General features: G+C 37.7%; 1 protein-coding gene across 2 annotated transcripts in view; it reads left to right on the top strand.

The window, feature by feature from the left end:
• CUNH11orf54 (chromosome unknown C11orf54 homolog) overlaps positions 1–17,381 on the top strand; it is a 26,536-nt gene extending 9,155 nt beyond the window's left edge. For both annotated transcript variants that reach the window (XM_029209632.1, XM_029209633.1), the window contains 7 exons: positions 4,768–4,866; positions 9,111–9,184; positions 9,368–9,469; positions 10,573–10,749; positions 12,190–12,339; positions 15,301–15,417; positions 16,345–17,381. In XM_029209632.1, the coding sequence (XP_029065465.1) occupies positions 4,768–4,866; positions 9,111–9,184; positions 9,368–9,469; positions 10,573–10,749; positions 12,190–12,339; positions 15,301–15,417; positions 16,345–16,518 (893 nt within the window). In that variant the 3' untranslated portion in view covers positions 16,519–17,381. The remainder of the gene's footprint in view (positions 1–4,767; positions 4,867–9,110; positions 9,185–9,367; positions 9,470–10,572; positions 10,750–12,189; positions 12,340–15,300; positions 15,418–16,344) is intronic.

Raw genomic sequence — 17,381 nt, 5'->3', positions numbered from 1 at the left:
GGTGTTAGCTCTTCTCTAAATGTTTGATAGAATTTGCCTGTGAAGCCATCTGGTCCAGGGCTTTTGTTTGTTGGAAGATTTTTAATCACAGTTTCAACTTCAATGCTTGTGATTGGTCTGTTTATATTTTCTATTTCTTCCTGGTTCATATTTGGAAAGTTGTGCTTTTCTAAGAATTTGTCCATTTCTTCCAGGTTGTCCATTTTATTGGCATATAGTTGCTTGTAGTAATCTCTTATGATCCTTTGTATTTCTGCAGTGTCAGTTGTTACTTCTCCGTTTTCATTTCTAATTCTGTTGATTTGCGTCTTCTCTCTTTTTTTCTTGATGAGTCAATTTTATTTATTTTGTCAAAGAACCAGCTTTTAGTTTTATTGACCTTTGCTATCATTTCCTTCATTTATTTCTGATCTGATCTTTATAATTTCTTTCCTTCTGCTAACTTTGGGTGTTTTTTGTTCTTCTCTCTCTATTGCTTTAGGTGTAAGGTTAGGTTGTTTATCTGAGATTTTTCTTGTTTCCTGAGGTAGGATTGTATTCCTATAAACTTCCCTCTTAGAACTGTTTTTGCTGCATTGGATAGGTTTTGGATCATTGTGTTTTATCATTTGTTTCTAGGTACTTTTTGATTTCCCCTTTGATTTCTTCAGTGATCTCTTGGTTATTTGGTAGTGTATTGTTTAGCCTCCACATGTTTGTATTTTTTACAGTTTTTTTCCTGTAATTGGTATCTAGTCTCATAGCATTGTGGTTTGAAAAGATACTTGATATGATTTCAATTTTCTTAAATTTACCAAGGCTTGATTTGTGACCCAAGATATGGTGTATACTGGAGAATGTTTCATGGGCACTTGAGATGAAAGTGTATTCTGTTGTTTTTGGATGGAATGTCCTATAAATATCAATTAAGTCCATCTTGTTTAATGTGTCATTTAAAGCTTGTGTTTCCTTATTTATTTTTATTTTGGATGATCTGTCCATTGGTGAAAGTGGGGTGTTAAAGTCCCCTACTGTGATTGTGTTACTGGCGATTTCCCCTTTTATGGCTGTTAGTATTTGCCTTACGTATTGAGGTGCTCCTATGTTGGGTGCATAAATATTTACAATTGTTATATCTTCTTGTTGGATCCCTTGATCATTATGTGTCTTTCTTTTTTTCTTGTAATAGTCTTTATTTTAAAGTCTATTTTGTCTGATATGAGAATTGCTACTCCAGCTTTCTTTTGATTTCCATTTGTATGGAATATCTTTTTCCATCTCCTCACTTTCAGTCTGTATGTGTCGCTAGGTCTGAAGTGGGTCTCTTGTAGACAGCATATGTACAGGTCTTGTATTCGTATCCATTTAGCCACTCTATGTCTTTTGGTTGGAGCATTTAATCCATTTACATTTAAGGTAATTATCAATATGTATGTTCCTATTACCATTTTCTGAATTGTTTTGGGTTTGTTTTTGTAGGTCTTCTCCTTCTCTTGTGTTTCCTGCCTAGAGAAGTTCCTTTAGCATTTGTTGTAAAGCTGGTTCGGTGGTGCTGAACTCTCTCAGCTTTTCCTTGTCTGTAAAGGTTTTAATTTCTCCATCAAATCTGAATGAGATCCTTGCTGGGTAGAGTAATCTTGGTTGTAGTTTTTCCCTCTCATCACTTTAAATATGTCCTGCCACTCCCTGCTGGCTTGCAGTTTCTGCTGAAAAATCAGCTGTTAACCTTATGGGGATTCCTGTGTATGTTATCTGTTGCTTTTCCCTTGCTGATTTCAATATTTTTTCTTTGTATTTAATTTTTGATAGTTTGATTAATATGTGTCTCAGCGTGCTTCTCTTTGGGTTTACCCTGTATGGTACCCTCTGTTCTTCCTGGTCTTGATTCACTATTTCCTTTCCCATGTTAGGGAAGTTTTCGGTGATAATCTCTTCAAATATTTTCTCAGACCCTTCCTTTTTCTCTTCTTCTTGTGGAACCCCTATCAGTAGAATGTTGGTGCATTTAATGTTGTCCCAGAGGTCTCTGAGACTGTCCTCAATTCTTTTCATTTTTTTTTCTTTATTCTGCTCCCTGGTAATTATTTCTGCCATTTTATCTTCCAGCTCACTTATCTGTTCTTCTGCCTCAGTTATTCTGCTATTGATTCCTTCTAGAGTATTTTAAATTTCAGTTATTGTGTGGTTCATCACTGTTTGTTTGCTCTTTAGTTCTTCTAGATCCTTGTGAAATGTTTCTTGTATTTTCTCCATTCTGTTTCTGAGATTTGGGATCATCTTTACTATCATTACTCTGAATTCTTTTTCAGGTAGCTTGCCTATTTCATCTTCATTTATTTGGTCTTGCTCCTTCGTCTGTAACAAATTTTTTTGTCGTTTCTTTTTTTTTTTTTTTTTTTTGATGGGTGGTACTGTATTCCTGTCTTATTGGTTGTTTGGCCTGAGACGTCCAGCACTGGAGTTTACATGCAGTTGGATAGAGCTGGGTCTTGATGCTGATATGAAGATTTCCCAGAGGTGTCACTCCAATTGATATTCCATGGGGTCTGAGGTTCTGTGTTAGTCCAGCGGTTTGGACTCAGAGCTCCCACCAAAGGAGTTCGGGCCCGACCTCCAGCCTGGGAACCAAGATCCTGCAAGCTTTGTGGCGCAGTTAAAAAAAAATAAAAGGGAAGAAAGAAAGAAAAAATGGAGCAGTACAATATGAAAGAATAAAAAATAAAATAAAATTAGAAAGATAAAAAATATGTTAGAAAAATAAAATAATTGAAACAACTGCAACAAAGTAAAATAACAGAAAAAAGAAAAATAAATAAAGGTGGGGGGGGAACAAGCCAAAATGAGAGATCACTAACAAAGTATAAAGAATAAAATAAAATTAGAAAAATAAAAGATTAGGAAAAAATTAAAATATAAAAGAATCAACAACAATGAATCTACAAGGTAAAACAGAACCCCAATCTAAAAGAGGAAAAAAGAAAAGAAAAATTTAAAAAAGCCTTGGCTATAGGGGTAGAGTTTAGGCAGGGGGTGGAACTTAGGCAGAGGTGGGGTTTTGGGTGGGGTCGGACCTAGACGGGTGGGGGTGTGACATTTGAGCGTGGGGCGGGGCCTAGGCAGGGTGATGTTCAAGCGTGGGGCGGGGCCTCTGCTTAGGACCTGCGCAGAAGGGGAGAGGCAGCACGTCGAAAGGAGGGCCTCTGGAGTGTGGAGTTCTGGAGTTTGGAAGCAGGGCCCTGAGTGAGGGTGTGTGGGTGGGGTTTAGGCCCAACACATTGGAGGGGGTCTCAGAGGGGGTCTACGGTGGGGGTGTAGGGGTGGGGCTTAGGCTCTGCATGGTAGGGGTGGGGCTCAGGCTCTGCATGGCAGGAGAGAGGCTCCAAGGGCAGAGGATTAGGCCCTGGAGCCCAACAGGCTCCCTGGTGCCTAAGAGGACAGGGAAAGCACTGGCCCTGTTCCCTTCCGTTCGTTTGTGCCCCTCCCTCACTGTCTCCCCCGTCACTGCTGGACCCCTAACCATGACTGGGTCCCACTGGGCGTAGTAACTCCTTCCCTCCGCTGGCCACCCCTCAGGGGTGCCGGTCCCATAGGTCCAGCCTTTACTTTTGCTCCCCCTTCCCTCCCTCTCACTCCCTCAGGATCCACACGGCTGGAGGGGGCCTAGCTGGGCAGAGGATCAGGCCTGGGATCTCAACAGGTTCCTGGGGGTCCAAGTGGGCAGGGGAAACCTGGCCATGCTCACTTTTGATCCTCTGCCCTCCCAGTGGTTCCCCAATTTCCCCCTTCGTGTGTGGGATCCCTTCCCCTCCCCCAGCCGCCCAAGAGGTGCCCATTGTTCTGACCTGTTAGAACCCTAGATTAGCTGCCTGTCTTTGAAATACATGAGTCATATAACACATACTTTCATGTCTTACTTTTTTTGTTGTTGTTGTTGTTGTTGTACGCGTGCCTCTCACTGTTGTGGCCTCTCCCGTTGCGGAGCACAGGCTCCGGACGCGCAGGCTCAGCGGCCATGGCTCACGGGCCCAGCCGCTCCGTGGCATGTGGGATCTTCCCAGACCGGGGCCCGAACCCGTGTCCCCTGCATCGGCAGGCGGACTCTCAACCACTGCGCCACCAGGGAAGCCCCATGTCTTACTTCTTTTGCTCAACATTTTTTCTGTAAGCATTAATGAAGGTGTTGCATGTAATTGCTTACTTTCTAGCAGTTTAAATATTTACATTTCAATACTTGGAATCCTCTCCCTAAAAGAAACGTAGTCCTTACCTGAGTGCAGTGTTTATCTTCAGTGGTTTCTAATCACTACAGTTTACAGTGTTATTTATGGAAGTATTTATGTACCTTAATATATGTATCTTGTGATTATGTGTCCAGTTTCTGATTGTATTCATTAATAAGACCATTTCCCCCTCCTTTTGTTTGTTTGTTTGGCTGCACTTCACAGCATGTGGGGCGCACCCCCTGCAGTGGAAGTGCTGAGTCTTAACTGCTGGACCATCAAGGAAGTCCCTTATCCCCCTCCTTTTAAGTTACACAAGTTTAGGGACTTCCCTGGCGGTCCATCAGTTAAGACTCCATGCTTCCACTGCAGGGGGCGCAGGTTCCGTCCCTGGTCAGGGAACTAAGATTCCACATGCCATGTAGCGCATCCAAAAAATAAAAATAAAAAAATAGTAAATTACACAAGTTTAGTTTGGAAGTATGACACACAAAACAGTTGAGGGAAGACTTGATATGTGATGACAAATTTCTACCTAATGTTTAACCCTTTTCCTTGTCTTTATTAGTTCTGCAGAAGGGGCTAAGGGATAACTTTGCTGATGTCCAGGTCTCTGTAGTTGATTGCCCTAATTTGACCAAGGAGCCATTTACCTTTCCCGTAAAAGGTAAGCAATATCTCCAAAGGATATTTCCCCAACTTTTAGATTAAATTGTGCTTAATTTCTGTGTTTTCTAATATTGGACAAATTTCATTTTATACCCTTGTAGAAAAATATGGTGTTTTATGTACTTTTGTAACTTTCACAGGTTATATAATATATATTCAATAGGCTAGAATCCTGAATATCACATGAGAGTTTTGTTTTTAATCATTCAAGTGACTGTTATGGAAACTTACTGTAATTTTTATTTATTTATTTATTCATTCATTCATTGATTCATTCAAGACCAGAAGGGATCTTAAAAGCCTTGTATTTATTTGAATCATCTATTAAATACTAATATCCCGTCAACAAATTTGTCAAGTGATTATCCAGCCAGTGTTTAAAGTGAGAAGGGAAATTAATATTGATGCTGAAACTCAGCCTCTGTGCAGCACTGCCGAATTGTATCTCAGAGACGAGAGTTTTGGGTGAAGTAGAAAAGAATACTTTTATTGCTTTGCCAGGCAAAGGGGACCACAGAGGCCTAATGCCCTCAAAACTGTCCCAAACTCAGGGGTGGGGGGGTTGTGGGGAGTCTTACAGTCAAGGGGAGGGGCTTCTCATAAGGATCAGAGTGCTTGCAAGGCCTGCATTCCTTCTCTAAGGATCATCTCAGGTGGTCCCACCATCTATGGTTCTCTAGGTTATTGAACTGTAACCTTCTCTCTGGAATGAAGAATGTTTCATCAAGTAGTTAACATCTTCCATGTGGTGGGGGTTTTAGTTCTGCAGAAGAGCTCAAAGATATATTTATGTATATCTGGTGAGGAAGAACCAGGACCCTGCCCCAAGGCTACACTATTGTTTCTTGACTGCTCCTCCCTTGTCTCTTCATCCCCTCCCTTCCCTGATTAGCAACTGTTTGAACTTGCCCTTTGGAACTCAGGGAAGGTCACAGAAGCTGAATGAAGCCTATTTCCTACCAACAAAAAAACAGGGGACACCAAAAGACTTTTGTGCCCAGGAGCCCCACAGGGTCCTGCTCAGTTTCTTTTTTTTTTTTTAATTTTATTTATTTTTTTATACAGCAGGTTCTTATTAGTTATCCATTTTATACATATTAGTGTATATATGCCAATCCTAATCTCCCAATTCATCACACCACCACCACCACCACCACCACTGTCCCCCACCGCCCCCCTGCCCCCGCACCACCACTTTTCCCTCCTTGGTGTCCATACGTTTGTGCTCTACATCTGTGTCTCTATTTCTGCCCTGCAAACGGGTTCATCTGTACCATTCAGTTTCAATATTAAGTAAATATAATTTGTCAGACAGTATGATAGATATCTATATTTGATGTCTTAATTTTTATAATAACACTGCAAGGTAAGTACTAGCCCCAGTTTATAGATGAGAAAACTGAAGCTGAAGAGAGGCTAAGTAATCTCAGTGTGAATCATAATCAGGATTCAAATCCAGATCTGTCTGCTTCCAAAGTCCAACATTCTCTTATTATACCCTACTGTGATGAGGAATTTGGAGAGAAACAGTCACATTTACTCACTCTTTTATTATGTAATTGACATCTTTATTAAAAAGCAGTTTTATGTAGAAATCCTGGACTCTAGTTCTTTCTCTGCCACTTAAGGTTTCATTACCCTGGGTAAGCCAATTAATGTATCTGGGCTTCAGATACATTAAAATGGGGGTGGGGGGAGTGGGACTTGGGTTAAATGTTCTTTTTGGGTCTTTCTAGTTCAAACAGTCTTTGATTTTAAGTAGACCTGTAAATTCTAGAAGTTTTATGTATGAGATGGCAATATCTCTTCACACCTTAAAAGCATTTATCATAATACTTTTTTTTTTGTTTTATGTTTTGGTTTTTTTGGCCCCAAGGCATGTGGGCTCTTAGCTTCCCCACCAGGGATTGAACCCGCACCCCCTGCATTGGAAGGCAAAGTCTTAACCACTGGACTGCCAGGGAAGTCCCTATCATAATACTTTTTTATAGCTATGTTTCTTCCGATTATAAGGGTAATATATTTTACCCCAAAATAAATAATTGATTAAATAATTAAAATAAAAACCAGAAAACACAGAAGAGTACAAGGAAAAATAGTTAATCTTAATTTTCTCACCCAAAGGGTTGGTTTGAAAAAGAGTTTTCTAGGTTCTTGTCAATAATTTGTAAGTCTTTAAATTACATACTAAGGAAGCCAGATATGTATGCATATGTTACATATATGATTTTTCATAAACATATTTAGGTACTTTCTACATGAACTGGTCTTGTTACTAGTGATCTTGGCGTGTTTACTAGTATTATTTCGTCGTTTTACCCGAAAACCAGGTTCATCTCTTGGTGGGTGTTGAGCCAATAGACACAACCAAAGCACTAGAGAAGGAAGGACTTATTGTCACTTGCAGCAAGTAAGGAGAACACTGGGGGATCTTTCCCAAAGCAGTGTCTTCCCGACAGCAAAACTGGGAAGTTTTAAGCTAAGAGTACATGCATATTCATGACGGGGCTTGAGCAGAGGAGAATTCATCATAGAATTGGGGCAAAGGTCTACAGAGTCCAAGCTTTAGTTGACTGAAGTCTGGAGGGTCAACATCATCATTCCATCTTCCACCTGGGTGGGGGCCTTAGTTCCTGCAGAACTCCAAGATTTATTATTATTTATATCCCTTGAGGAGGAAGTAGGACTCTGCTTTATCACTGCACTATTGTTTCACTGCCTTTTTTCTGTTCCTGCATTCCTTTGTTCCCTTAATATCATTAATTGCTGAGACCTGTTCAAGGGCAAGCATTGTGGCCAGGCTTAGATCACAAAATGGCTTAGGCCAAAATGAGTTCTCTTATGTCAAGAAAACCATTCCTAGTTCTCTTTCTCCAGGGCCTCCTACCCTATCTGCTTACAGTCTCTCTACACATTTCATACTGGTTGGCCACTGCTGCCTGATATTATTTCTCCTCTTGGTTCTCCTCTCTCCTTGGTTCTTTGCCTCTTCTTCCTTGGTGCCTTTCCTTCCTCCATGATGTTCTTTCTTCCTCATTTTTACTGGCTCCTTTCTCTTTCTGGCAGGCTCTTAAATTTTGATCTTTCCAGAATTCTTTCCTCATCCTCTCATTCTGTCCAATCTCTCTGGCTTTTCCATCTACTCCTGTGGTTTTAATTCTGCTTGGATACAACAACTTTAAAATCTGTGTATCTCACCTAGCTTTCTCTTTTTCTTAGCTATAGGTCAATAATTACAATTCATTCCTTCACCGTAGTTGCCTATTCTTTCTTTGTTCTTTTTCTTAATTTCCTCATCTGTTTTTAGCTCATTACTTGTCTTTTCCCTGGACTACTAAAATAGTCCTAATGGCTTCTGTAAACTTTAATGTTACTATCATTTATGAGTCTTATAAGTAAGTAATTTCTGCCGATCCCATGGAAAACATTTCCAAAATCCCTAATTATAAATGGAACCTCACAGAATTCTGTACGTGTGTCCTCTGCATAGCTGAATTGAGCAATTATATCTACATTTACTATGGAATGATGTTAGTATAAAATTTATAAGACTACTTTTTCTCAGATAAAAGGTAATGATTTTCCACCTTACATTAACAACAAAAAAATGTGCCTTTTCCGAAACAGTGTCTAGCTGTACCTGTGACGTTTAATTAAAACTGTAAGTAGAAAGTTCCTAGCATCTGAAGTTACCTAAAATTACTTGTCATTTTTATTAACAACCTTGGAACAAACAACTCTAACAAGAGGACTTCTCAATATGGATTTTTAAAAGAAGTAATATTTTACCAAAATATTTTAAGTTAAAATATAATTTTAGCTAAAACCCTCCCTCCCCCAAAAGAAAGATTTTTAAAGGAATAAGTCATTATAGACTAATTCTAGAAACCTCATCCAATCCAAACATTGGCTCCAGTTCTAGCCCTTGCCCTATCATCAACTTTCTTTTTTTATATTATTAATTTTTACTGGAGTATAGTTGCTTTACAATGTTGTGTATCATCAACTTTCGATTGCCTTTATGCTACTAACTATATCAAGTCATGCTTGGTTATGACAGTATTAGAAACACAGGAAGTTAGCATAGGACAGGGATCCTAGCTACTACATTTTCCAACCCCTGCTATTTGTAAAACCTGAAAAGTTATATACTCTTAATAAATTAGTGTCTTCTGGCATTTTATACTTAAATTTAGATGTTTGCCTATTTTTAAGATGGCTTGTTTTATTTATTTTTTTTAGGTATCTGTGGGAAAACTAGAATTGCAGAAGTAGGAGGTGTGCCTTACTTATTGCCTCTTATAAATAAAAAAAAAGTAAGTTTCTTTTACTTTTCACATTCACATGAAGATTATGAAAATTGGGTTGATTCCTATTTTTATTATTAGAAGGTCCATTGACCAATTTGACAAGGAAATGTTAATGGATGTAGTAATAAAAAGTAAACCTGGGAATTTATATAAGTAAGATTTAAATAATATGCGTTTCCTCTTGTATAGGTTTATGATCTAAATAAAATCGCAAAAGAAATCCAGCTTCCTGGAGCTTTTGTTCTCGGAGCAGGAGCAGGCCCATTTCAGACTCTTGGATTCAATTCTGAGGTCAGCATATATATAATTATTTTACTTTATTGATTTGACACTTAGTTTGCCTTTTTCCTTTTACTGCCCTATCAGAAATCTTGTCTTCTGAATGAATTGTAAGTGGTTGATGTCATACCTCTCTACAGATTTGTTACTGTTTGATACAATTTGGAGTATAGCACATGCTCCAATTAGTCCAACTGAAATGGAGCACTCGTCTCTAATTTAGATTTTCTTATGGCACACACTCAGTATTTGAGGAGTCCATCGAAGGTCCTACTGTGATTTGCTGAGGACTCTGGACTGTGAAAGATTTCAGTCCTTACACATCAGAGGATTCCTAACTTCTCTATGATCTTTGCTGGTATAAGGGCAGCTTTCAATCAGAAGATGAATGAAATATTTAATGATCTAATCAACTCCCTCTTTCAGACCAAATTGCGGGGACCTACCCCAGTAGTATGATTATTGTTTACAAAAGGTAATATCTATCACTATGTATGTTAACACATTTCCAACATAAAAACATCACTGTTTCTTCACATCTCACGAACAGGAGAATAACCTGCTCAGTCTGCCCATTCTCTCACAGCCTCTTACATCTGTGACTGTTAGTCAATAATCATACAAGTCCTTTTACAGAAACATTAATATAATTTGCCTAGTGTTCAAGACAGAAAAAGTTTAAAATTTAAGTGAGAAATTTTAAGGACGTCTCTGGCGGTCCAGTGGCTAGGACGTGGCGCGGCACTTTCACTGCCAAGGGCCCGGGTTCGATCCCTGGTCAGGGAACTAAGTAAGTAAGTAGGTAAGTAGGTAGGTAAGTAAGTAAATAAGTAAGTAATAAAATGAGAAATTTTGATGCAAATGTCACAATCTTATAGAAACACTATAATACTGTAAACATTTTCTAAAATTTTTTTTTCAGTTTCTTTGGTATTTGTAAATCTTTAACATTTTGAATCTGACATTAAATATTTTATTTTTCATGTTTTATTATTAGATCTTGAAATAAAATGTCTTAAAGTCTAGGATAAAATATTTTGTTACATTATTCAAGATCTTCTCTTTGCATAGAGATACTAGGCTTGACTAATTACCTTATTTACTTTTCCTTTCAGTTTATTCCAGTTGTTCAAACAGAAAGTGAACACAAACCTCCTGTGAATGGAAGTTACTTTGCTCATGTTAACTCTGCAGATGGAGGGTGCCTACTTGAGAAATACAGTGAGAAATATCATGATTTTGGGTTTGCATTACTGGCTAATCTTTTTGCCAGTGAAGGCCAACCTGGAAAGGTGATTTTGTTCTAAAAATGCAGTATTCTCCAAGAGTTCTCAGATAGCTAAAAATTTGCATGCTTATTGCTACTACTGTAGTTTTCTTAAGAAAATCCAAAGCTACCTGAGTCCCAAACCTCTTTAAATAACCCAGTTATGAAAGATTCAGAAAGTACTACCGGCAGAGTGAAAGTCTCATTTAAAACTAAGGTTAAGAATAATACTTTGGGCTTCCCTGGTGGCGCAGTGGTTAAGAACCCACCTGCCAATGCAGAGGACATGGGTTCGAGCCCTGGTCTGGGAAGATCCCACATGCCACGGAACTAAGCCCATGCGCCACAACTACTGAAGCCAGCACGCCTACCGCCCACGCTCTGCAACAAGGAAGCGATCGCAACGAGAAGGCCTAGCACCGCAACGAAGAGCAGCCTCCGCTCTCCTCAACTAGAGGAAGCCCGCACGCAGCAACAAAGACACACGCAAACAAAAATTTAAAAAAGAAAAAAAATAATACTTAGTAAGCAATAGCTTTTTTTCCAAGGAACTAAAATAGGATGTTCCTGTGGGGAGTGAGTTAGTCAAATAGATGAACCATGCAGCTGAAGTAGATAATGTCTACCTATATAGTTAGTATATATGTAACTTACTCATTTCAGACTGATCAGACATTGATTGAGATAGAAATGATGGGAGCAAAAAGTTAAAGAAGAGGTGAGGAGAATTAATGCCTCACTTCATATTTACTTCCTGTTAGTACAAAACAAAAGGATGATTTCATGTTCCAAAATTGTAATGATGGTCGCACAACTCTATACATATACTGAAACCCATTGAATTGTACACTTGAAACAGGTGGATTGTATGGTATGTGAATTATATCCCCCATAAAGCTGTTATTTTTTTTTAAAGATGACTTCAGTTTTAGCTGTTGTGAGAACTCCCAGATCTTGTAGAGATAACTACTTCAGCCACTTTGGGAAATGAGATAGTGAAGCAAAAATACCTAATAAAGTGGAGGTAACAGAAGTCCAGATTTTTAAAGGAAATGAGAAAACATAATCATTTCTCCTCCCTCCAGTTATCAGAAGTTAATCCCTTTAAACCAAAGGATTCTCAGTCTTTTACCACCTTGACATATAAGAATCTCTAGAGTTCAGTGTAGAATTTGGCTATAAATTTATAAAATTTAGCTATAACTCTCTTTCTCAGTCCAAGAAAGCACGGATACGACATTATTAGAGTAAATGATACATAATTCATATATATATATATATATAATACTATATATATTATTAAGACTTAGAGGATTGAGACACTTCTGCTCATATCTGGGTGCTCGTAGCAAACGAGTGAATATTTGCTTGATGGCACTGAATTATATAATGTTTCACTTGGGTAGTTATTTACATAATATTTTGCAGCTTAGAACAATGGTATGTATATTTATGTCCTCTCTAGGTCATTGAGGTGAAAGCCAAAAGAAGAACTGGAAAACTTAACTTTGTGACTTGTATGAGACAGACTCTTGAAAAACATTATGGAGATAAGCCTGTAGGAATGGGAGGTACTTTCGTGATTCAGAAGGGAAAAGTGAAGACTCATATTATGGTAAAGGCCTGTGTGTGTGTGTGTGTGTGTGTGTGTGTGTGTGTGCGCGCGCGCGCGTGCATGTGCTTAAGATCGTAGGATTTTTTTTTAATATACATTGAGAATTTAACCTTTTTTAAAAATATTTATTTACTTATTTTTTGGTTGCATTGGGTCTTAGTTGTGGCACGTTTAGTGCGGTATGCCGGCTTCTTAGTGGACTTCTTAGTGGCAGCATGCGAACTCTTAGTTGCAACATGCATACAGGATCTAGTTCCCTGACCAGGGATTGAACTTGGGCCTCCTGCATTGGGAGCACGGAGTCTTACCCAGTGGACCACCAGGGAAGACCTGAGAATTTAACTTTTAAAGACACCCTGAACAAATCCTTTTACTGTGATAACATTGCTTTCAAATTTAAATGACAAACAATACTGTAAAGCAACTTGTATGATAATGTCCAGCTGGAGTCCTTTTTTCATATTAATATATTAGAACTTTCTTCTCAATTTGTATTAAAGATTGAGATAGATGTGAGTATAAGCCTTAGAAACTGATTATTTTCATTGCTAGAACCCCTATATAGACTTTGCTATTAAGATGGTTGTGGTTTTAGGGAAAGAACTCATGAAAATTATTATCTTATGGGCTAACTATAATAAGTTTATAAGACATTAATGACAGAATACTATATGAAGACAGGCCAGGTCATCTAGGACTTTTAAAATAATTTTTGGTAGGTGAGTGAACAAATAAATGAATGAAGTGTAAAAGTGTTATAACTTAATGTCCTTTTGGTTTTAACAATGAAGCCATTAGAAAATGTATTGTTTTGATGTTTTTTATCCTGATAATTTTAAATGGCAAGCCAGCTGATTCTGCATAGAAAGACACAACATTTGTGAAACTACTTTTCCAATTCACGACAAAATTATAGCTAAATCTATTTGTAAATACCAAAGGATTATAGGATTTCTTAAAATTCAAGTAAACAATACTTTATTAACTACAGTTACCATGATGTGCATTAGCTCTCTAGAACTTATTCACCTTATAACTGGAAGTTTGTACCCTTTGATCAACATTTCCCCATTTCCCCCACCCCCTCATCCTCTGGCAACCACCATTATACTGTTTCTCTAAGTTGGACTTCTTTAGATTCCACATATAAGTGATATCATGCAATATTTGACTGTGACTAGCTTATTTCACTTAGTGTTGTATAATGTCCTCCAAGTTCATCTATATTGTTACAAATGGCAGGATTTCCTCCTTCTTTTAAGCCTGAATAATATTTCATATACATATCACAACTAAAAAGATACAGATAACAATTTCTTTATCCATTCATCTGTTGATGGACACTTAGGTTGTTTCCCAATCTTGGCTAACGTGAATAATGCCACAGTGAACATAGGAGTGCAGATATCTCTTCAAGGTAGTGATTTCATTTCCTTTGGATATATACCCAGCAGAATTGCTGGATCATATGGTGGTTTTATTTTTAATTTTTTGAGGAACCTCCGTAATGGTCATGCCGGTTTACATTCCCACTAGCGGTGTACAAGTGTTCTCTTTTCTCCACATCCTCACCAACACTTTTCATCTCTTGTCTTTTTGAGAACAGCCATCTGCACTAGAGTGAGTGATATCTCATGGCTTTGATTTACATTTACCTAATGAATAGTGATGTTGAGTGCTTTTGCATATACCTGTTGGCCATTTGTATGTCTTCTTTGGAAAAATGTCTAATTCAGTCCTTTGATCATTTTTTAATTGGGCTTTTTTTTTTTTGCTATTGAATTCCTTATATATTTTGGATATTAACCCCTTATCAGATATATGGTTTGTAAATATTTTCTCTCATTCCATAGGCTGCCTTTTTCATTTTGTTGACTGTTTCCTTTGCTGTGCAGAAGCTTTTTAGTTTGACGTAGTCCCACCTGTTTATTTTTCCTTTTATTACCTGTACTTTTGATGTCATATCCAAAAAGTCAAATTCAATGTCATGAAACTTCCCTCCTATGTTTTCTTCTAAGAGTCTTTGCAGTTTTAGCTCTTATATTTAGGTGTCTGATCCATTTTTAGTTAATTTTTGTATATGATATAAAGTAAGGGTCTAACTTTATTTTTTTACATGTGGATATCCAGTTTTCCCAGCACTATTTGTTAAAAAGACAGCCCTTTCTCCATTGAATGGTCATGGCATCCTTGTCAGAAACCATTTGACCATATATGCAAGGGTTTACTTCTGGGATCTCTATTCTATTCCATTGATCTGTATGCCTGTCGTTATGCTAGTATCACACTATTTCGATTACTGTAGCTTTGTAGCAAGTCTGATATCAATAAGTGTGAGACCTCCAACTTCCTTCTTCTTTTTCAAGATTGTTTTGGCTGTTTGGGGTCCCTTGAGATTCCGTATGAATTTTAGGGTGGATTTTTCTATTTCTGCAAAAACGTCATTGGGATTTTGACAGGGAATGCAGTGAATCTTTAGATTGCTTTTGATAGTATTGACATGTTAACAATATTAAGTTGTCCAATCCATGAACACAAGATGTCTTTCCACTTACTGGAGTCTTTTAAAATTCTTTTCAGCAATGCTTTGTACTTTTCAGTGTACAGGTCTTTTGCCTCCTTAAGTTTATTCCTAAGTATGTTATTCTGTTTGATGCTCCTACCCCACTTTCAATGTCTTCCTTTTTTTTCATTTACCAGTATAAATAATGACATTTAAGACTGGGATGAGGATATACTCATAGGAAAACTGAGAGACTCCTTTATTTATTCATTCATATCTTTTAGTGTGTACACATTGATTGGTGGTCCTTTTGAAAACTAGGGTATATAACTTCTCTTGGTGCCAAAAATAACAATAGAATGTATAAGAAGGCTTAAAGGTTTTAAGAATGAAATTATATATAAATTTTTAGCTCAATAATATTCGATGTTTACTTGTTTAATGTCCTTTTATTGTAGCCAGCAGAATTTTCTTCCTGCCCACTGAACTCTGATGAAGATGTGAATAAATGGTTACGTTTTTATGAGATGAAGGCTCCTTTGGTTTGTCTGCCAGTTTTTATCTCCAGAGACCCAGTAAGTCTATGTCTGTCTTTTACATTGCAATAATGCTTGATTTTTAGAATATTCTTTTAGAATTAGGCACTTTTTGTGTTCTTATTTAAGAACTAGAGTAGTCTGTAGAATTGTCTTGAAAGGTAAGGGAGCAAGTATCTGACCACCTATGATTTAGGCAGAGCAGATTTTACCTTTGGAGAATTGAAGGCACAGGCATTTAAATAACACCCAAAGTCACATTATTAAATAGTAGAATCAGGACAGGATTCAGGTCTCCTATCATCTTATTTGCTGTTTTATATACTGTTCATTATATTCTAATATTCTACCCTAGAAAAATAATATAGACTAATTTAAAGCAAATATCTACCAAAATACTGACTATATCTTTTGATCCAGTGATTACATATCTAGGAATTTATCATTAAATATATGCTTATGTGCATAAAATGACTAGTTAAAAGGGTTATTCATGACAGCATTGCTGTAATAGCAGAAGAACTGTAAATAATCTAATGTCAGTTGGAAAGTGGTATGCACATACAATAGAATACCATAGATATAAAAGAATTAGGCAGCTCTTTTATGTTCTGATATACAAAGATCTGAAAGCTATACTGTTAAATGAAGAAGAGCAACATATAGCACAGTAGGTGCAGAGTACTACCACACAAGTAATAAATTAAAAATAATCCTTTTGGAAGGATATAGAAGAAGCTGCTTACTTTGGTTGCCTTCTAGGAAAGGAAGTGAGGGCAGGAGATGGAAAGATACATTTTACTGAATGTATGCTTTTGCACCCTCTGAATTTTGAATCATGTGACTGTATTACCTACCAAAAAAATAAAAATTATTGTAACATAAATTAAAAAGGTCTCCCATCCCCTTAAACAGTTCTATGCAAAATAATTGGAATACTAACAGATAGCTTCTCTGTTGTCCTAGGGGTTTGATTTGCGGTTGGAGCACACTCATTGTTTTAGTCATCATGGAGAAGGTGGACACTACCATTATGACACCACCCCAGATATAGTGGAATATCTTGGATACTTCTTACCTGCAGAGTTTCTCTATCGCATCGATCAACCAACAGAGACCCATTCATTTGGGCGAGATTAAATCAACTGATTACTCGTTTGACTGATTAACTCATTAATTGATACTAATATAAAGCCTAATAGAAATGATCTCACTACTTAATAAGCCCTATTTTTTTTGGCCTTTGAATTGAAAGGTATGTCGACACTGTGCTCTGTATTACTTCACAGATCTATCGGAAAGGGATTATTGGGAACAAAGACACATGATGGAGATGTTCTTCATTCTTTTTATTCTAAAAATCAGCCTTGGGCTTCCCTGGTGGCACAGTGGTTGAGAGTCCGCCTGCCGATGCAGGGGACACGGGTTCGCGCCCTGGTCCGGGAAGATCCCACATGCCGCGGAGCAGCTGGGCCCGTGAGCCATGACCACTGAGCCTGTGCGTCCGGAGCCCGTGCTCCGCAACGGGAGAGGCCACAACAGTGAGAGGCCCGCGTACCGCAAAAAAAAAAAAAAAAAAAAAATCAGTCTTATGTTTATAATTAAATATAAACAGGATTAAGAATCAAGTGATGATTCCTACTAGCTAATGGCAATAATTTACATTTGTATATTCAGTTTTTCAAGTTAGTCTTACAACTGCTAAGTGGATGTTTCTGGGTATTAGAAAAATCAGTGCTGGAAATGTTGATAGTTGCTAAACCTTTCTACTGAATTTTTAAAATCCATTTTAGAAGTCAAAGTACACTTTTTTCATGGAAAAAGGTGGTCAGAGGGAGCAACTTTACTCCTTTTGGTGATGTTGAACCATACTCTGAAGTTTGCAATTTGCCTTTAACAAATATTAGCAACCAGACGGTTAGCCATGATTCCTCCTTTGTTTGGACTGTCAATTGGAAGCAGTTTGTGCCTTGTTGGTTATTTGTGAGAAGTGAAAAGAAACA

This window comes from Monodon monoceros, unplaced genomic scaffold, assembly GCF_005190385.1.
Source record: "Monodon monoceros isolate NGI ecotype Baffin Bay Population unplaced genomic scaffold, NGI_Narwhal_1 Super_Scaffold_7, whole genome shotgun sequence".
Classification (NCBI taxonomy): Eukaryota; Metazoa; Chordata; class Mammalia; order Artiodactyla; family Monodontidae; genus Monodon; species Monodon monoceros.
The sequence above is the reverse complement of the archived record's forward strand: the minus strand, read 5'-3'. Positions and strand labels throughout refer to the sequence as shown.